Source organism: Oncorhynchus masou, chromosome 25 (assembly GCF_036934945.1).
Source record: "Oncorhynchus masou masou isolate Uvic2021 chromosome 25, UVic_Omas_1.1, whole genome shotgun sequence".
Taxonomy (NCBI): domain Eukaryota; kingdom Metazoa; phylum Chordata; class Actinopteri; order Salmoniformes; family Salmonidae; genus Oncorhynchus; species Oncorhynchus masou.
The window spans coordinates 38,229,679-38,251,040 of record NC_088236.1 but is presented as its reverse complement, the minus strand read 5'-3'; the positions used below and the strand labels follow the sequence as shown (position 1 = coordinate 38,251,040).

General features: G+C 42.6%; 1 protein-coding gene across 1 annotated transcript; it reads right to left on the bottom strand.

Annotated features, from left to right (window-relative positions):
- Positions 1-4,256: 4,256 nt before the first annotated feature.
- On the bottom strand, positions 4,257-21,045 carry LOC135514281 (solute carrier family 2, facilitated glucose transporter member 8-like). The gene is made up of 10 exons (XM_064937647.1): positions 20,643-21,045; positions 9,938-10,100; positions 9,536-9,742; positions 9,255-9,354; positions 7,407-7,618; positions 6,880-7,029; positions 6,571-6,679; positions 6,165-6,332; positions 5,779-5,924; positions 4,257-5,384 (listed from the first exon to the last, which is right to left on the bottom strand). The coding sequence occupies exons 1-10, from the start codon at positions 20,738-20,740 to the stop codon at positions 5,217-5,219; spliced, it is 1,521 nt and encodes a 506-aa protein (XP_064793719.1). The 5' UTR covers positions 20,741-21,045; the 3' UTR covers positions 4,257-5,216.
- Between the last annotated feature and the right edge of the window lie 317 nt (positions 21,046-21,362).

Genomic DNA, 21,362 nt, shown 5'->3' with positions numbered 1-21,362 from the left:
TAAAAGGGATAATGCCCGAGAAGCCGGTGTTTGGATGATATAAGTCGAGGGCCGGACTTCATCTCAGGCTTAACAACACCCATACCAATATATCCTACAAACACCGTCTCCTCGGGCATTATCACTTAAATAATCAACATCCTAAGTTTGAGAAAGCTCCAAATCGACCCTATGCTGCAAGTAAAATCGAGACCCTCTCTAAATCGTAACATTTCTGCATTGACTAATAAAATTTGATTTGATTTTGATTTGAACCAACCATTCCATTCAGGAACAATACTGCCCTAGTCGCTGCAGCTTGCCCAGAACGACCAGTTAGCTGTGAAAGCTGGTCAGGCTACATTACAAAAAATAAATAAAATGTAACAACACCTCACAGCACAGTGCGGACTGTGAAGTAACACACACACACACACAAACATGCACACACACAAACATAACACACGCACTCTACACACATACATTGTAATGTAATTGTCACGCCCTGATCTGTTTCACCTGTTCCTATGATTGTCTCCACCCCTTCCAGGTGTCGCTTATTTCCCACAGTGTATTTATCCCTGTGTTCCCTGTCTCTCTGTGCCAGTTTGTCTTGTACGTTTAAGTCAAGTCAACCAGCATGTTTTCCCGTACTCCTTTTTCTAGTCCTCCCTGTTTTGACCCTTGCCGGTTTTCTGGACTTTGTACCCACCTGCCTGACCATTCTGCCTGCCTTGACCACAAGCCTGACTGCCACTCTGTACCTCTGGACTCTGATCTGGTTTTGACCTTTAACCTGTCCACGACCATTCTCTTGCCGACCCCTTTGGCTTATTAAACATTGTAAGACTCCAAACATCTGCTTCCTGTGTCTGCATCTGGGTCTCGCCTTGTGTCGTGATAGTAATATTGTTGTATTACACATTTTGTAATGTAGATGTGGAATAATTTGTTGAATGATGTATTGTTTTTTTGTTTTTTTTAGATGTAATTGTTTTAATCTTGTCTGGACCCCAGGAAGAGTATGCCTTGGCAGCAGCCAATGGGGATCCTAATAGATACAAATACTGTCACGACTTCCGCCGAAGTCGGTCCCTCTCCTTGTTCGGGCGGTGTTCGACGTCATCGACCTTCCAGCCATCACTGATCCATTTTTCATTTTCCATTGGTTTTATCTTCACATCTGGTTCCAATCCCATCATTACATGTTGTGTATTTAACCCTCTGTTTCCCCTCATGTTTTGTCGGAGATTGTTTTATTGTATGCTTGTGCAAGTCATGTGTCGGTGTGCGGCGAGTTTTGTACCCAATTATGTTATTTTTTGTATATTTTGGTTTTTGGAATTGTATGGGCACTTATTAAACGACTCCGTTTATACCAAGTTTGTTTTCCTGTGCCTGACTTCCCTGCCACCGACACACACCCATTACAAATACCACCACTGGCTACTTTGTCTCCTCATCCGGTTAGGACACACATGTCCTGGCCACCTCAAAAACACTGCATACTTAATTTTAGTGTGGAAAAGAGGGCTGTGCATATCTGCTACTAGAGTAGTTGACTGTTGTATTACGGTTGGTTACCTGTAACTTGGTTACACTGCTATGTGCTTCTGTCCGAAAAGCTTTTTATTATATTTTGTAGTATTGCCCATTGTTTATATGCTGTAAGTGTGTGAATGAGATTAAAACATGAACACACATTGAGAATCTAGTTGGCTTGGGTTATTCAAACACAACAGAGGCATGACAGTGCCATTCCCTAGATATAATGTACCAAGACTCTTATGAAACACTTTCAAAGACAGAATAACATTATATAAAATAAACAAGGGCTACTTATATGCTGGTGAAGGTGTTTGAGTGAAATCATGTTGGCTATATTGGATTCAGAATAAAATTGTTTTCCACTAACAGTTTTATAGGCATGAGTTTTGTACACATTTTTGAAAAAAGTACTAATTTCAATCATTTATGTTTACAGGTGATTTAACCTTCATCAAATTGCATTATTGCAGCCATATTGGATTTTGGACTCCAGACTCGATTTGAGGCTAAATATAATGATAATCTGTGATGATTTAATTGAAAGACTAAGGGCTAAAGTTACAAAATCCTTTAAGGAACCTTGGACCTCGAAAAAGGTCATTTCGATGTCAGAGCCCACTTCTTTTCCTTAGAGACCAAGACAATAGCCAAAACATCAAAAAGCATGTCTAACTGTATGCATTTTTCTCAGGCAGGACCATGCAGTACTGGTTAACGTTCATCATAAATATTAAAATCTGATATTTCCGCCTATTGTATGTCTGTTTACAGGTCTATGTTTCCAAGATGAATGAAGATATCTTAATGCTGTTTATTTGTGTATTTTGGGCAGACAGCGGACTACTTGTTTTCCAAATTTGAGCAATATCAGAGCTTGCAATATTGGGTTACATGAGCTTATGTGGCCAACCCCTCTCCAGCCAGCAAGGCATTATTCCGCGTTGTGCCTAAGAACAGCCTTTAGCTGTGATATAAATGGCCAAATACCATACCTCCTCGTGCCATATTGTTTAATTATACCTCGGGTAGGGGTATCTAAAACATTTAGATAAAAAAATATAAAAAATAGAGAATGGAGTTGTGGTTGAATCCATTAAAATGGTTGTATTCTCTTTGCTTGTATCCTACTTGTCCTGAAGCCACTCCTGCGTTGTCTTGGCTGTGTGATTAGGGTCGTTGTCCTGTTGGAAGGTGAACCTTTGGCCCAGTCTGAGGTCCTGAGCACTCTGGAGCAGGTTTTCATCAAGGATCTCTCTGCACTTTGCTCCGTTCATCTATTCCTCAATCCTGACTAGTCTCTCGGTCCCTGTCGTTGAAAAACATCCCCACAGCATGACGCTGCCACCACCATGCTTCACAGTAGGGATGGTGCCAGGATTTCTCCAAACATGACACGTGGCATTCAGGCCAAAGAGTTCAGTCGTAGTTTCATCATACCAGAGAAACCAAGAGGGTTGTCATGTGACTTTTACTAATCTATGGATTTCACATGACTGGGAATACAGCTATGCATCTATTGGTCATAGTGTCATGCAGCATGACACATCTGCTTTGCATTTATCTCCTTTGAGTTTATCAGGCTGTTGATTGTGGCCTGTGGAATGTTGTCCCACTTCTCTTCAATCGCCGTGTGAAGTTGCTGAATATTAGCGGGAACTGGAAAACAATGTCATGCACTTCAAACCAGAGCATCTCAAACATGCTCAATGGGTGACCTGTCTGGTGAGTATGCAGGCCATGGAAGAACTGGGACATTTTCAGCTTCCAGGAATTGTGTACAGGTCCTTGCAACATGGGGGGGCTGTGCATTATCATGCTGAAACATGAGGTGATGGCGACGGATGAATGGCACGACAATGGGCCTCAGGATCTCACGTTATATCCCCATGCATTCAAATTGACATCGATGAAATGCAATTGTTTTCGTTGGCCATAGCTTATCCCTGCCCATATCATAACCCCATTGCCATCATGGGGTACTCTGTTCACAACATTGATATCAGCAAACCTCTCGCCCAGACGACATCGTACATGTGGTCTGGGGTTAAGAGGCTGGTTGTATATACTGCCAAATTCTCTAAAACAACATTGGAGGCGTCTTATGGTAGAGAAATTAACATTCAATTCTCTGGCAACAACTCTGGTGGACATTTCTGCAGTCAGCATGCCAATTGCATACTCCCTCAGAACTTGAGACGTCTTCGGCATCGTGTTGTGACATAACTACACATTTGAGTGGCCTTTTGTCTCCAGCACAAGGTGCATCTGTGTAATGATCATGCTGTTTAAACAGCTTCTTGATATACCACACCTGTCAAGTGGATGGATTATCTTGGCAAAGGAGTAATGCTCACTAACAGGCATGTAAACAAGTTTGTGCACATCATTTTAAAGTATTAAGCTTTTTGTGCGTATGTAAAATGTCTGGGATCTTTAATTTCAGCTCATGAAACCAACAGTTTACATGTTGTGTTTATATTTTTGTCAGTGTATATTGGGTATCATGTGTATATTTATGTAGTATATACAGGGCACATTTGTAAAAGAGACCTAGGTCTTAATGTGTCTGCCCTGTTAAAATAAAGGTTAAATAAACCATTTTTAGTTGACTGATTTCCTTATATGAACAGTAACTCCGTAAAATCTTGTAGTTAAGAGTGCCCACTGAACACCATAACCCCTAGAACCATTCAGGGGAAATAAAACAAATAGAATACGTAAGGAAAAAATGAAGGTGCTTCTATGAGACAAATCTCTTTTATTAACACGATATTATACCATTCCCAAGTGTAGCACTTTGAGTTCCAATGTTTTGGAACTGTCAATTAAATTAGTGTGCATTGATACTTTAAATTGTATTCACACAACCATTCTTAACAAAATCACATACTTTTTTTTTTAGAAAGGTGGAAAAAGAGTATTAACATAGTTATTTGAAAATACATGAAAAATTATAATTTCAAGAGGACATTAGTGCACACTTACAAATGTACAGAAACAACATTTAAAAACACAACACAGTTCCTGCTTCTCCTTGTTCTTTATGTTCAAAGGTTCACCTGTATAGAAAGTGTCAGTGTTGTGTAGATGTGCTCAGTGCATTAGTTTTTAACAGCTTTACCTGTATTACAAGTGCATCAGTAACCCATAGTATACCCACATGGTATAAACAGAACATTACATCAGCAAACAACAAAAACATTTTTTTTGAACTATTCAATTATCATTATGGGCTAAAACATTTGTGTTCTCACATTAAAATAATGCAATAACCGTTTGTGTACTGGAAAAAACAATATATACAAAAAGTGTGTTTCATTATGTTTGTGTAATCGTTCTTATTATTATCAATAAGTAAAATTTGCAAATCTCGGGTTCATATTTATTTTCTTGAATGTGTGAATTTAATTACTCCAGTGAAAAGAAATAGTAAAAGTACCATTAAAAGCTTGCTTAAGAGGTATAGCATTCATTCAGGATGCCCAACAGGCCAAAAGCCCAGACTCCAGGACTTGCTACTAAGTCAGAGTAGAGCATAATGCTCAGCCACAACCATTATACTTTTTCAAGTAAGAGAAAGCGATAGATTATCCCATCTTAAAGGACCATCCAGAGAACTATCAATCACAAGGTATCATGAGACCCTCCAAACTGTACTGTCCTTGTTGAGGTTATATTTGGCATTGATGTTAAGTTGGTCTATTGTAGCTTAATTGTTCTGGAGTCCCTTTGAAACGTGCCTGGATCTGCTCCAGAGTCTTGCCTTTGGTCTCCGGGACAAAGATGATGGTGAAGACTATGTTGAGCGCACAACACCCAGAGAACAGCCAGAAGGTTCCAGCACTGGTTAGGAGATCCTGAAATACATTTTCATGGATTGTGATTACAATACCCAAATACATCCTTACAGTTACCAGCATTACCTTATAGACCTCTGAGCTGATCCTCTAAAAATGTACTGACACTACACATGAACTGCAGAGTAAACCTCTTTGTTCAGCGCATTAAGTGTTTATCTGTATACACAGCAATGTTTGTATATCTGTAATAAAAATGTTGTTAAAGTTCACATATAGACATTTGTGTCTCTGCTTGGCTAAGAAAATGCGAACCAGTAAAACCACAACTGCTAAATGGCTTCCTCACAAGCCCTTTTTATCGGTCCTCACAAGCCCTCTTTATTGGCCCACTCAACATCTCTTTATCCCCCACATCTGCCATATAGGATGCCCCAAATCAACAGCAGCTCACCATCAGGTTCTGGAAGGTCTTGGTGATGACGAAGGCAGAGCCCCAGTTGGTGAGGACACAAACAGAGCTGGCAAACCCCTTTACTCGCGTGGGAAAGATCTCTGACATCACCAGCCAGGGGATGGGACCCCAACCAAGAGAGAACCCTGAATTGAAGGTAACCCCATACAAGGTTTGACGATTAGAATAAGTTTCACACTAAGCAAAATGTCAGATCTGAACTTAAAATATAAATGGCTATATGTCTGATAGTAAGTTCAAAACACATGGAAGAATTTACAGGTGACTAAACCAACTATACTCAGACAATTCATTTCAAATGTGTTCTTATCTAGCCAGGATAGTTTGCTGGGCCCCAATAGTCACAATTTAAGAGTGGGGTTCACCTGTGATGAAGAAGCCCATGCTGGACAGTGCGAGCCATGACAAATCAGCCGTAGGATTCTGGGCAAGGGGACTCTCTACTAGAGAGAGTCCTGAGGAGTTACCATGGGTTTCACTGGACAACTTGAAGTAGACACCAAAGGCAGCAGTGCTTAGACACATAAACACTCCTTAATATAGAGAGAGAGAGATATTTCTTTTCACAATTGAACATGGATTTTCAGGTAGTTGGGGCCCAGTTTGGGTGATGGGTGTGGTAATTTGATGTCAAGCTTGACAGTGCCTTATTTCCGCCCTACAATTTTGGAGAGCGATTGCTACAAAGGACTCTATTGATGGAATATAAAATCAGTGGAGGAGAAAGATAAATAACTGATAACACGCAGAAAGACAGACACACACACACACCAGAGAGGATGAGGAGAAGCTTCCTTCCAGCGCGGTCCATGACCAATGCTGCTACTGCAGTGAATACTACCTGGGTTGCTGCTACTACTACTGTAGCAACATTGCTGTTCTGAAAAACAAATAATCACCTGTTATTTTATTACATATAACCGCACTGGTATGTCAATATTCATAGTATCTATAGTACTTAGATACTCAATTTACAGTTTATGAATAGTAATGAGATTAAAATACACCAAAAAGATTACAATAAATAATGCATTGGTCGGTCCAGCTGCCAAAATACCGATAACACTGAACAATTCTTACCTTAAAATGGGCCTTCTCAAAGATAGTCTCAGCATAGAACATGATGGCGTTGATACCGGTGAGCTGCTGGAAGAGCATCAACATGATGCCCACTCCAAGGGGCTTGTATACACCAGGATCCTTAAGATCAGCCATCCCAAAACTACCTCCCTGGGTTAACACAAAGCACACAGTCATCACACACTCTAATGTCAATTAACATGGGTCAGATGTGTTAGCATGCTTCTTTGTTCCAGATTCTCCTCAGACTAAATCCACAACGTAGAGGACAACCATTTCTCAGCTCTGTCAAGTTTCTCTCTGCTCTGGTTCCCTACAGTAGTGGGGCTGACCTAAATATACTTACTCAGACACATAACCATGCAAGTGAAGAGAGGTACCGCAATAAATATTGTAAGACAGTTCCTACTAATTTGGTTAAGCGCAACACAGCGGTGTGACGCTCTCTCCCTACCTGAGTATTATTCTACAATCAATACCTTTGTCACACACATTGTGAAATGCCACAATGCCAATGCAAAGCTCACCTGGTCGTCAGAAGCATCCTCGATGCGGGCACACTCCCACTCTGCAGGGGCGTCTGGCCCCCTCAGAAAGCGCAGTGCCTCCTCAGCTTCCCTCCGTTTACCCTGAGAGAGCAGGAACCTGGGAGTCTCAGGCATGAAACACATGAACACCATCATCAGGGTGGGAGGGATGGAGCAGCAGATCGCTAGCCAGCGCCAATCCAGTGACAGCCCTGGGAAGCATCTACATTTAAGTCATTTGGCAGACGCCATTATCCAGAGCGACTTACGGTTAGTGCATTCATCTTAAGATAGCTACATGTGGGACAAACACATATCTCAGTCACAGGAAGTACATTTTCCTCAATAAAGTAGCTATCAGCAAAGTCAGCGCTCGTAAAGGGGGGGAGTCAAGTGCGAATGTTAGTTCATGAAAGGTGGGGTGAGTAGGGGGTTTAAGATACTCTTTGAAGAGGTAGGGTTTCAGATGTTTTTGGGAAGATGGGCAGGGACTCTGCTGTTCTAGCTTCAGGGGGAAGCTGGTTCCAACATTGTGGTACCAGGACAGAGAAGACCTTGGACTGGGCTGAGTGGGAGCTGCCCTCCCATAGGGATGGGAGGGCCATGAGACCAGAGGTGGAAAAACGAAGTGCTCGGGTTGGAGTGTAGGGATTGAGGATAGCTTGAAGGTAGGGAGGGGCAGTTCCTCTTGCTGCTCCGTAGTCAAGTACCATGGTCTTGTAGTGGATGTGAGCTTCGACTGGAAGCCAGTGGAGCATGTGGAGGAGCGGGGTGACATGGGAAGGTTGAACACCAGGCAGGCTGCAGCGTTCTGGATAAATAGCAGGGGTTTGATGGCACCCAGCCAACAGAGAATTGCAGTAGTCCAGATGTGAGATGACAAGTGCCTGGACTAGGACCTGCGCCACTTCCTGTGTGAGGTAGGGTCCTACTCTACAGATGTTGTAGAGCATGAACCTGCTGGAACGAGTCACTGGAAGCAGAGAGACAGTAGAGTATGGAATGTGAGAAGGCAGTAGTGTGATGACCCTAGTAGAGTCATTCCGTGAGAAAAGAAACTATTAAGTTCGGGATTCTACAGCTGTGTTGTTGATATTACGTCATTTTATGTTTTTTATTTATTGTTATTTTTTTTACAAGGTAACTCCAGAACATGAACAATGAAAATTTAGAATGTTGATTATTAGTATTCATCACTAGCCTAGCACGAATTAGATCAGGATAGCTCGTACAAGGCAAATCCATCACCCCGATTCATTAAATTGAAATTCATATTTAGAAGAGCATATACAGGAAATGAGTTAACGAAACGTTTCTTCCTTTCAACATTCCTCAGCCAGATACCATTTGCCTCTAAATATTAGAGACTATGGAGACAAAACAGCCAACCGCTCCTGCAATGGTACTGTCTATTGAGGAAACAAATGGAGAAACACGCATGGTATGTCGGTAACTAGATTAGGTTTAGCGGTGGCTTGTGAGGCCGGCATAAATGAGAGCATTCTCAGTTAGTAGGCTGGAATCTTGATCATGCCTGGCGATGAAAATCACATGACAATACCGATTGCAACTGAATAGCCTTTGATGGTGGTTTGTACCTTGAACAAAAACACCACATCATTAAAATATTGCCCTCTACAACTACCTCTACCCGTATGACTACTGCTGTAACCTCTGTCATAAAATTGTACAACACTGACAAACCCTTAATGACATGGTCAGATGCTTGTCAAATCCTGTCTGCTGACCAGATACAGTATACAAATGACATATACAATTTCTCACGAGATTCAAACCAGTAAATCATAACATTCAAATGCTGCTAACAAATGGACATCTGTGGCGTACCTGCTATATATACTCCCATGATTCCTGTGACCACCATGAGTTGAACACAGGAGCCCATTGCCCCACGGACACGCTCATGGGCCATCTCTGAGATGTACAGCTAGAGCACAGAGGAAGAGAAAAATTATGTTCACATACGAAGCATGACATATTGCTAGAAGCGATAAAACAGGAATATATGAGGAAATAAACTAATTAGAACGCATGCATTCATTTATACAGTCATGCATATTGGTCAATTTAAGCAGATAGCATCAGAGTAGACATTCCATAGTACTTACTGGGACCACTAGAGATGTAACCCCACTTGCCAGTCCTGTGAGGACCCTTCCAAGATACAGCATCCAGACATTCTGAGCAGCAATGATGATAGTAAAACCAAAGATATAAGGTATGGAGCAGAACATAAGACTCAGCTTCCTCCCGATCCTGTCCACCATCCAACCGCCGAGTAGACCCCCTATAGCAGCTCCTATCGTCACGATAGACTGAAAAAGAGAAGAGTCAATTAAATGGATAATGTCCACTTTAATCCACTCATGAATGATTAATTAGGGCCCCGACCTGACCAGGAAAAAAAAACTCTGAGTCCGTGTTAGAGCATGACAACGACCCAAAAGCTCATCCTGGTTGGGTTATGGGGGGGGAGAAATCAGGGGCCCATGACAAGAATGCTATCTTACCCCAAACCAGGAAGCCTCTTCTTTGTCTAGTTGTAATCTCTGGTCAGTGATTGTGCTTAGTTCAGGGATGGCAGGGGAGCTGTACCCTAACACGAACCCAAAACTCAGGGGGCCAAGGACTGCTGCAAAAGTGGCAAGGTACAACTTTCCATTCTTCACCTTGCTGTTGAAAATATAGAACAGATGGGGTTAAAAAATGAGCTTTATTTTAACAACACTATTTACATGCAAGACTTCACCAACCCAACAAAACTAGACAATTTTTTTGGAAAAACTACAGTATGCTACTGCTGTCAAGTGAGCAGACACTCGCAAAATGCAGTCAAGCCACCCCCCTGAATTTGGGTGCTCGAATACACAAGACTTTACCGGCGCAGCTTGTTTTCTGGTAGGGAAACTCAGTCGGATGCACAGATGGAGACGATCGCTACAAATCATTCCAAGCAAACAGTTTGAAGCGCACATTCAAATATTCCACAAAAATCATACCAAACGAATATTTGAGTTTTGTATACATTTCTTTAAAGTGTTAAATAACTACATTTTACTATTCCCACATTCTTTATCTTAAGTATTATTTTATGTACTTCTATTAAAGTGTACTTTGATGACTCCTAGGAAATCCAAATTGAAAATGTCTGGTAAACTTTGTATTTTTTTTAATGCGTGTCACTAGTACTGGTAGATAATTAATCCAGTATGATGACCATTGCATACCAAAGTGACAATATTATGCCACATCTTAAAAGGAGTTGACACACACCAATTCTATGCAGCCTCTTGAATGATGTTCATTTCAATACTTGCCCCTTGGAACTGTTCCTAACATTAACCTCTCGTCTGTGTCCCTTACAGGGTTCCCAGGGGAACTATGAGGTGCGGACACAGCAGAGAGGGATGAGGCATATGACAGGAGAAAAGCGAGGGAGGGGATGGAGAGGAGGGAAAACAGAGAAGGTGTTGCACAGGGGAGGGGAGACACACCCGAACCAGCCCTCACTCCTGATCTAAGTGCGCGCACGCACGCACACACACACACACACACACACACACACACACACACACACACACACACGTTTGAGCCAGCTATACCCTTCCTGTGACGTTATACGCTTGCTTTCTAAATACAGAATCATGTAAGAAATATATAATTTGCGCTTGAAAATGATATATTTATGACTGACTTAATTACAAGATTTTTAAAGAATTGTCATTAACGTCAGATAATTTCACGTTATCGCTTGAAAAACATGAAACCCTGTGGTGCTGTAGATCAGGAATGTTGGAAGTGAAAACAATGTATTTTTCCACCAGAAATTAGTATAGGCGATTTCAAAAGGCTTATGATGTTCTTATGCTCGTAATTTGTGAAACTCTGTGTAATAAACAGCTCCCTATCCTCTGGATGTGTACCAAACTCACTAAAAGTGACAGTAATAAAGCCTCTCCTGAAAAAGACAAACCTTGACCACCCAAAAATAAAATAACAAATAAAAATGGCCTATATCAAATCTCCCATTCCTCTCAAACCTTTGGGAAAAAGCTGTTGCTCAGCAACTCACTGCCTTCCTGAAGACAAATCAAGTTTACAAAACGCTCCAGTCTGGTTTTAGACCTATTCATAGTACTGAACCTGCACCCGTAAAGGTGGTAAATTATCTTTTAATGGCGTAAGACCAAGGCCCTGCTTCTGTCCTCGTGCTCCTAGACCAGTGTGTCGCTTTTGACACCATCGATCACCACATTGTTTTGGAGAGATTGGAAACCTTAAATTGGTCTACACTGACAAGTTTTTGCCTGGTTTAGATCTTATCTGTTGGAAAGACATCAGCTAACCTCTGTGGATGGTTTGTCCTCTGACAAATCAATGGTACGTTTCAGTGTTCTGTTCTAGGACCACTGTTTTCACACATATATATAACACACACTCAGCAAAAAAATAAATGTCCCTTTTTCAGGACCCCGTCTTTCAAAGATAATTTGTAAAAATCCAAATAATTTCACAGATCTTCATTGTAAAGGGTTTAAACACGGTTTCCCATGCTTGTTGAATGAACCATAAACAATTCATGAACATGCACCTGTGTAACGGTCATTAAGACACTAACAGCTTACAGACAGTAGGCAATTAGGGTCACAGTTATGAAAACTTAGGACACTAAAAAGAGGCCTTTACTGACTCTGAAAAACAAAAAGATGCCCAGGGTCCCTGATCATCTGTGTGAACAAGGAGGCATGAGGACTGCAGATGTGGACAGGGCAATAAATTGCAATCTCCGTACTGTGAGAAACCCACCATCGCTGGACCAGACAGGACTGGCAAAAAGTGCTCTTCACTGACGAGTCACAGTTTTGTCTCACCAGGGGTGAGATGGTCGGATTCATGTATATCGTTGAAAGAATGAGCGTTACACCGAGGCCTGTACTCTGGAGCAGGATCGATTTGGAGATGGAGGGTCCGTCATGGTCTGGGGCAGTATGTCGGACTGCATCATCGGACTGAGCTTGTTGTCATTGCAGGAAATATCAATTCTGTGCGTTACAGGGAAGACATCCTGACATGACCCTCCAGCATGACAATGCCACCAGCCATCCTGCTCATTCTGTGTGTGATTTACTGCAAGACCAGAATGTTGGTGTTCTGCCATGGACAACAAAGAGCCCAGATCTCAATCCCATAGAGCACATCCGGGACCTGTTGGATCGGAGGGTCAGTGCTAGGGCCATTGCCCCCAGAAATGTCTGGGACCTTGCAGGTTTCTTGGTGGAAGAGTGGGGGACCATCTCACAGCAAGAACTGGCAAATCTGGTGCAGTCCATGAGGAGGAGATGCACTGCAGTACTTAATGCAGCTGGTGGCCAGACCAGATTCTGACTGTTCCTTCTGACACCCCCCCCCCTTTGTTCAGGGACACATTATTCCATTTCTGTTAGTCACGTCTGTGGAACTTGCTCAGTTGTTGAGCACCCCCCCCCCCCCCCAATGTCAACTTGTTATGTTATGCTGATGACACACAGCTGTACATTTCAATGAAACATGGTGTAGCCCCAAAATTGCCTAAACCTACAAGCCTGTGTTTCAGACATAAGGAAGTGGATGGCGGCAAATGTTTTACTTTTAAACTCGGACAACACAGATGCTAGTTCTAGGTCCCGAGAAACCAAGATCTGCTGTTTGATCTGACGATAACTCTCAATGGTTGTACAGTCATTTCGAATATCATTGTGAAGGACCTCGCCGTTACTCTGGACCCTGATCTCCCTTTGACGAACTTATCAAAAATATTTCAGGAGCAGTTCTTTCCATCTTTGTAACATTGCAAAAATCCGAAACTTTTTGGCCAAAAATTATGCAGAAAAACTAATCCATGATTTGTCACGTCAAGATTAGACTACTACAATGCTTTACTCTCTGGTTACCCGGATTAGTGCTAAATACAGCTGATAAAATCTTGAGTTGAACCCTAAAATTCTTATTACTCCAGTGCTAGCCTCCCTACACTGGCTTCCTTTTAAGGCTTGCCTACAAAGCATTACATGGATTTGCTTCTACCCATCTCTCCGATTTGGTTCTGCCGTACATACCTACGGTATGGCTACCTGGGGCGGCAGGTAGCCTAATGGTTAGAGTGTTGGACTTGTAACCGAAAAGTTGCAAGATCGAATCCCGAGCTGACAAGGTAAAAATCTGTTGTTCTGTCCCTTAACCCATTGTTCCAAGGCTGTCATTGAAAATAAGAATATGTTCTTTACCAACTTTCCTAGTTAAACAAAAACGTGCACTACAGTCACAAGACGCAGGCCTCCTTATTGTTCCTAGATTATCTAAGACACCAGCTGGAGGCAGGGCTTTCTCCAATATAGCAACATTTGTATGGAATGGTCTTCCAATCCATGTGAGATGCAGACCCGGTCTCAATCGTTTAAGTCTTTAATGAAGACTCATCTCTTCAGTAGGTCCTATGATTGAGTGTAGTCTGGCCCAGGGGTGCGAATGTGAATGGCAAGGCACTGGAGTGACGAACCACCTTTGCTGTCCTTGCCTGGCTGACTCCCGCCACAGGGATTCTCTACCTCTGATCCTATTACGGGGTTGGGTCACTGGCATGCTCTCTGTCCCTAGGAGGGGTGCAACACGTAGTGACAGACTTTGTTGCTATACTCGACTTGAGTGGGTTGAGTCACTGTCGTTATTTTCCTGTCCGGTTTTGCAGCTCCTCTGGTTTGTGCGGTGGGGGAGATCTTTGTGGGATATACGCAACCTTGTGTCAGGGTAGTAAGTTAGTGGTCTGTTGATATCCCTTTGGTGGTATGGGGCAGTGCTTGGGCAAAATGGGTGGGGTTACATCTCCTGCCTGGTTGGCCCTGTCCAGGGGTAACTTTGGATTGGGCCACAGTGTCCCCCGATCCCCCTGTCTCAGTGTCCAGTATCTATGCTGCAATAGTCTACGTGCCAGGGGGCTATAGCCAGTCTGTCATATCTGGTGTAATTCTCCTGTCTTATCTGGTATCCTGTGTGATCTTACGTATTTATCTAATTCTCCCCTCTCTCTCTCCCTCCAGGAGATTCTAGGACCATGCCTCAGGACTACCTGGCCTGACGATTACTGTCGGTCCCCTTCCCCAGTCCACCTGGTCATGCTGCTGATCCAGTTTCTGCTGTTCTGCCTGCAGCTATGGAACCCTAACCTGTTCACTGGACGAGCTACCTTGTCCCGGATCCGCTGTTCGACTGACACTCTCCCTACACCTCTGAATGCCAATGACATTTACTCATGAGTAAGGCTGGGCGATAAATCAATAATTAGAGGTAATTACATACCTCAAAAACGATGTAAAATGTTTAGATTAATTTTCAATAATGTCGATATAGAATAATTAGGTACAACAGTCAATTTCACCTCTGTAAAGTAGCAGGAACGTGCGGAGAAGTGACAATATGCACGTGGAGAGGTATACGCCCATTAAAAACCACTTAGCACCTTGAGTGATGGAGTAGCCACTATTAACCACGAAAAATGAGTGATGTAAGTGAAAACAGTGGCAGTGATGGCCATGGAGAAGGAGCAGCTTCCAATGAAGAAAATATTGATAAAAAGGGTTCAACTGTTTCAGTTATTTGAAAGTGGTTTGGCTTTTTGAAGTCCGACAAAGAGCAGAGCAATGTTCATTGCAAATTGTGCCGTAGACCGGTGGCTACCAAGTCTGGTAATACAACAAACCTTTTTCATCATCTGAAGCAAAATCACTATTTGGAACATGTAGAAAGTTTGAGTTTGCGCCACGGTATTGATAAACTCTCCTCAAACACCAGCCAATCTAGGGATGTTCGTCCGAAGCAGTCAACACTGACAGCGTTTATGCTCTATGAGCAATCAAATGCTATTATGCATTGTTACAAATCAGCACAGTTGAAAAGGAAGGTTTCAATAGGCTTATCAATTTAACTGACCCCAGATAAGTGCTCCCTGGCCTCAAACATTTCTGTGTAGGGATAAAGTTGAGGAACAGCTCAAGACAGATGACGTATTTTGCTACTACTACCGATCTGTGGTCTAGTCGCACATCAGAGCCTTATATTAGCCTCACTATCCACTATATTGACAAGAGTGGAATCTTCTAAATAAATGCCTTCAAACATCATACTTTCCCGACGACCACACGGGTGAAGCTATAGCAGAGGGGCTCATTGACGCTCTCGCCTCCTGGGGACTCAGTCAAGACAGACAGGTCTGCATTACAACGGATAGTGGTGCAAACATGTAGAAGGCCGCACAAATCAACAAATGGACCCGACTGCAATGTTTTGGACATCGTTTGCACTTGGCCATTGGTAAGTAACCATGTCAATTGTGTATATTGAAGTGATTGGTTAGATGAAACTAAATATGCATTTTTGTTCACCTGGATTCTGTCAAATATTACATTTATACATAACTAAAATGGATTATTGTGATTTTAACATTGTATTGAAATCTCGATTTCTCTTAGAGTGGGTAGAGACAAACGGGTGGATCGAGCAATTGGAGTGTGTAAGAAAGTGGTAGGTGCCTTTTCCTATTTGTGGAAAAAGAAGAGACCTGGCAGTTACTCAAAAAAAAACACAACCTACCCCAGCACAAGTTGGTGACAGAGTCACCTACTAGGTGGAGATCAGATCAAAAGATAGTGCAAAGAGTACTGGAGCCATTTCACAGGTCTTGTCCAGTGACAAGTAGACCAAGCACTCCCACCTATACAGATATAGATGTTCTTGAGTACATCAACCAGGCATTGACCCCACTCCTAGAATCCACAGATGCTCTTATGGTGAGTCTTATGTCAGTACTACACCTGTTCAATACAGAGGTCATGAAACCTGATGATGGTGAAACAGAGCTCAACCAAACCATCAAAACGATAGTCATGGACTATCTGAATGAGAAATATGATGACCTAGCCACAGATGACCTCCTGGACATAGCCTTGTTGGTCGACCCTCGGTTTAAAACACATTACATCAAAGAGGCAAAGGTGGGCTACATAAAAGCAACAGCAAAAGCAAGATGGTCAATGAGGGACATGAAAACCCAAGCCCAGCACAGGGAGACATTGCTGCTGCTTTACCACAACTGCCAGCTAAAAAGAAAAAGTCACTGGGCAGTGTTTTCAAAAAGCCGTGCTCCACCACAGGTCTTACTGAAATCCAGTTGGTAGAAAAGTGACTTAGCTGATACCTTCAGTCTCTTGATGCTGACAGTGAAATCAATCCACTGGACTGGTGGAAGATCCACCCGAAAAAAAAACATTCCTAAAGTCAGCCCCCTGGCAAAGCGCTACCTGTGCATTCCTGCAACCAGCTCCACCCCAGAGCGTGTTTTTAGCACAGGTGGCAACATAGTAACCTGCCACGGGGCAGCTTTAAAGCCAGAGATCGTAGACAGACGTCTTTCTTTCTTAAGAGAACAACTACCCCAACTTCAACAGCTATAATGCATATTGACTTGCACAATTTTTTAAGTTGTATTTCTTGTTCATAACTTGTACGGGTTTATAGCTTTTAAAAAAGTGGAGTTAATGTTATTTGTGAGTTCTACTTCTGACAATAAATAAGAAACATTAAAGCCTTCGATTTGTTCAGGCATTCTTGAGTCTGAAGAAGATATTCACCTTTTAAACATTATTTCATTAATAACATGATAATTATCAAATTATATATATATATATATATATATTTCTGAGATACTGGAACCAATGTGCCTGGCAGGGACGATCAATCCACGCTCAAAATTGCTTATGTCACTCATTTTGCCCATTCTAATGGTCAATTGAACAGTAAGTAAGTGAATGCCTCGATGCCTTCCGGTTGCTTTATATAGAAAGCTACAGCCAAGTGATTCACTGTCAAAAAGAGCAAATCATTTTCGTGAAGGTGGTGTACCTAATAAACTGTAGGGTAGTGTACATCATTGGTGTTGGCTCACTTGACCGCAGCATGGAAATGGCGCCAGAGGGGATGATTGCCGTTTTATGTGCTATTTTGTCAATGTTTTTGCACTGTTTGTATTTTTTTTAAACTTATTTTGTACATAATGTTGCTGCTACTGTCTCTTGACCAAAAATAACTTCTGGACATCAAAACAGCGATTACTCACCTCGAACTGGACAAAGATATTTTTCTTTAACGAGTCTGACACGAAGAATATACTTCTTTCTCGGGAACGGGCCCAAATCCCCGTCATTTTCCTGAAGAAAAGATGGTGAAAAAGGGGGTGGAGATCGGGCTGCCTTCTGAGAATTCGTTGGTGAGTGAGTAAACCTCCACTACCATCCGTTCTATTGGCAAACGTGCAATCATTGGAAAACAAAACTGCTAATATACGATCAAGACTATTCTACCAATGGGACATTAAAAATGGTTATATCTTATGTTTCACCGAGTCGTGGCTGAACCACAACACATAATATAGAGCTGGCGGGATTAGCCATGCATCGGCAGGACAGAGAAGCTAAGGGCGGGGATGTGTCTATTTGTCTATAACAGCTGGTGCACAATGTCTAATATTAAAGAAGTCTCAAGGTATTGCTCTACCTGAGGTAGAGTACCTTATGATAAGCTGTAGACCACACTATCTACCAAAAGTGTTCTCATCTATATTATTAGTAGCCGTCTATTTACCATCACAAACCAATGCTGGAATTAAGACTGCACTCAACCAGCTGTATAAGGCCATAAACGAAAAATTAAATGCTCATCCACCAGCGGCGCTCCTAGTGGCCGGGGACTTTAATGCAGGCAAACTTAAATCCGTTCGACCTAATTTATACCAGCATGTCACATGTGCAACCAGAGGGGAAAAAAAAAACTCTAGACCACCTTTACTCCACACACAAAGCTCTCCCTCTATTTGTCAAATCTGACCATAATTATATCCTTCTGATTCCTGGTTACAAGCAAAAACTAAAGCAGGAAGTACCAGTGACTTGCTCAATACAGAAGTGGTCAGATGACTCAGATGCTACGGGACTGTTTTGCTAGCACAGACTGGAATGTGTTCCGGGATTCATCCAATGGCATTGAGGAGTATACCACCTCAGTCATCGGCTTCCTCAATAAGTGCATTGACGACATTGTCCCCACAGTGATCGTAAGTACATATCCCAACCAGAAGCCATAGATTACAGGCAACCGGAGCAGGATACTAATCTGGACGCTTTTAAGAAATCCCGCTACACCCTCAGACAAACCATCACACTGGCAAAGCATCAATACAGGATTAAGATTGCATCCCATTGCACCGGCTCTGACGCTTGTCGGATGTGGCAGGGTTTGAGAAATATTATGGACTACAAAGTGAAACCCAGCCGCCAGCTGCCCAGTGACGTGAGCCTACCAGACGAGCTAAATGCCTTTTATGCTCGCAACACTGAAGCATTCATGAGAGCACCAGCTGTTCTGGATGACAGTATTATAACGCTCTCGGTAACCGATGTGAGCAAGACCTTTAAACAGGTCAACATTCACAAAGCCACGGGGCCAGACGGATTGCCAAGACGTGTACTCAAAGCATGGGCGGACCAACTGGCAAGTGTCTTCATTGACATTTAACCTCTCCCTGACTGAGTATGTAATACCTCCATGTTTCAAGCAGACCACCATAGTCCCTGTGCACAAGGGAGCGAAGTTAACCTGCTAAATGATTACAAGCCCCGTTGCACTCACGACAGTAGCCATGAAGTACTTTGAAAGGCTGGTCATTGATCACATCAAAAGTATCATCCCAGATACACTAGACTCACTCCAATTCGCATACGGCCCCAACAGAATCACGGATGACGCAAACTCAAATGGCACTCCACACTGCCCTTTCCCACTTGGACAAAAGGAACACCTATGTGAGAATGCTGTTCATTGACTACAGCTCTATGTTCAACACCATAGTGCCCACAAAGCTCATCACTAAGTTAAGGACCCTGAAATTAAACACCTCACTCTGCAACTGGATCCTGGACTTCTAGATGGGCCACCCCCAGGCGGTAAGGGTAGGCAACAATTCATCTGCAACACTGATCCTCAACACTGGGGACCCTCAAGGGTGTGTACTTAGTCCCCTCCTGTACTACTCCCTGTCCACCCACATCTGTGTGGGCAAACACGACTCCAACACCATCATTAAGTTTGCTGACAACACAACAGTGGTAGGCCTGATTACCGACAACGATGAGACAGCCTATAGGGAGATCAGAGACCTGGCAGTGTGGTGCCAGGACAACAACCTCTCCCTCAATGTGAGCAAGACAAAGGAGCTGATAGTGAACTGCAGGAAAAAGCGGTCCGAACAGTCCCCCATTAACATTGACGGGGTTGTAGTGGAGCGGGTTGGGAGATTCAAGTTCCTTGGTGTCCACATCACCAACAAACTATCATGGTCCAAACACACCAAGACAGTCGTGAAGAGGGCACGACAACACCTTTTCCCTCTCAAGAGACCGAAAAGATTTGGCATGCGTCCCCAGATTTTCAAAAAGTTCTACAGCTGCACCATCGAGAACATCCTGACCGATTGCATCTTGAAATGGCAACTGCTCGTAAGGCACTGCGGAGGGTAGTGCATACTGGGGCCAAGCTTCCTGCCATCCAGGACCTATATACTAGGCAGTGTCAGATGGAAGCCCCCAAAAAATGTCAAAGACTCCAGTCACCCAAGTCATAGACTGTTCTCTCTGCTACCGCACAGTGCCAGAGTGCCAAGTCTAGAACCAAAAGGCTCCTTAACAACTTCTACCCCCATGCCATAACACTGCTGAACAATTAATCAAATGGCCACCCAGACTATTTACATTGAACCCCCAACCTATTGGTTTTTACACTGCTGCTACATGCTATATTTATTATCCATTCATAGTCACTTTACCCCTACCTACATGTACAAATTACCTCGACTAACATTTAACGTACTCCCGCACATTGACCCCCTGTATTTAGCCTCGTTATTTATTTGTGTTACTTTTTTACTTTAGTTTATTTCGTAAATATTTTCTAAAATCTTTCTTGAACTGCGTTATTGGCTAAGGGCTTGTAAGTAAGTATTTCCCGGTATGGTCTACTCCTGTTCTATTCGGCGCATGTGACAAATAAAGTTTGATTTGATCGTGCTGGGTGGTATAGGGCCACCGAAGACACTGGGTTAAAACTTTTCTTGCCATAATCATAACACAAACTTACTCAAGATATTCGTCCTGTTCCGACCTTACGCCTGTCTCTTCTTCTCCATATTCTGCATCAAGCAATCGTCTCGACTCATTATTTTGGATTTCCATCATGTTTTGTTCTGTTGTTTGCGGTCACAACAACAAAGGCCAGGGATGCTGGACATGCAGAGCCAGCGAAAATCTTTGCCAAAAACACTTCGCGAAGGGAAAACCGCCGCACACGAGACTACAAACCCTCAATTCAACACGAACATTCTCAGGAACTTATGAAAATCATAATAATATTAGTATTTTTGTAAGCAAAATATATCCGTTTCACTTTTGTCAACTGACCGACCGGACGGTTATTGTCAAATTGGGTCATATACTTTCACAGAATCAGCTGATTCGCATTCTTGCTATAAATTCACATTTCCGGTTCCGTTTAAAAAAAAAATAAGTTGCAGTCGTTCCCAGGGTGTTCCGTATAAAGATAATGTCATCATATTTTGAAACAAAGTACAATAAGTTGGTGAATGGGGTGCTGATAGACAATCGTTGATGGATATTTATAGAGCTCTGATCAGGACAACACTTGATTACGGGTGTAGAGTTTATGGAACAGCGCGGAAGGCTTTTTGCTTCAGAGGCTGGACAGAATCCAGTATATAGCTTTAAGGATGTGTATTGGTGCATTTCGGCCGTCGTTGTAAAATAAGACTAACCGATTTGCCCAGTTAAATAAAAAAATATA

What these genes read in the sequence shown, in the direction of transcription:
- LOC135514281 (XM_064937647.1), bottom strand. Translation starts at nt 20,740, where the DNA reads ATGATGGAAATCCAAAATAATGAGTCGAGACGATTGCTTGATGCAGAA. An exon ending in AAGAGGCTTCCTGGTTTGGG is followed by an intron (nt 9,743 to 9,937) that starts GTAAGATAGCAT and finishes TCTCTTTTTCAG; the next exon opens with TCTATCGTGACGATAGGAGC. An exon ending in AGGATGCTTCTGACGACCAG is followed by an intron (nt 7,030 to 7,406) that starts GTGAGCTTTGCA and finishes GTGTTAACCCAG; the next exon opens with GGAGGTAGTTTTGGGATGGC.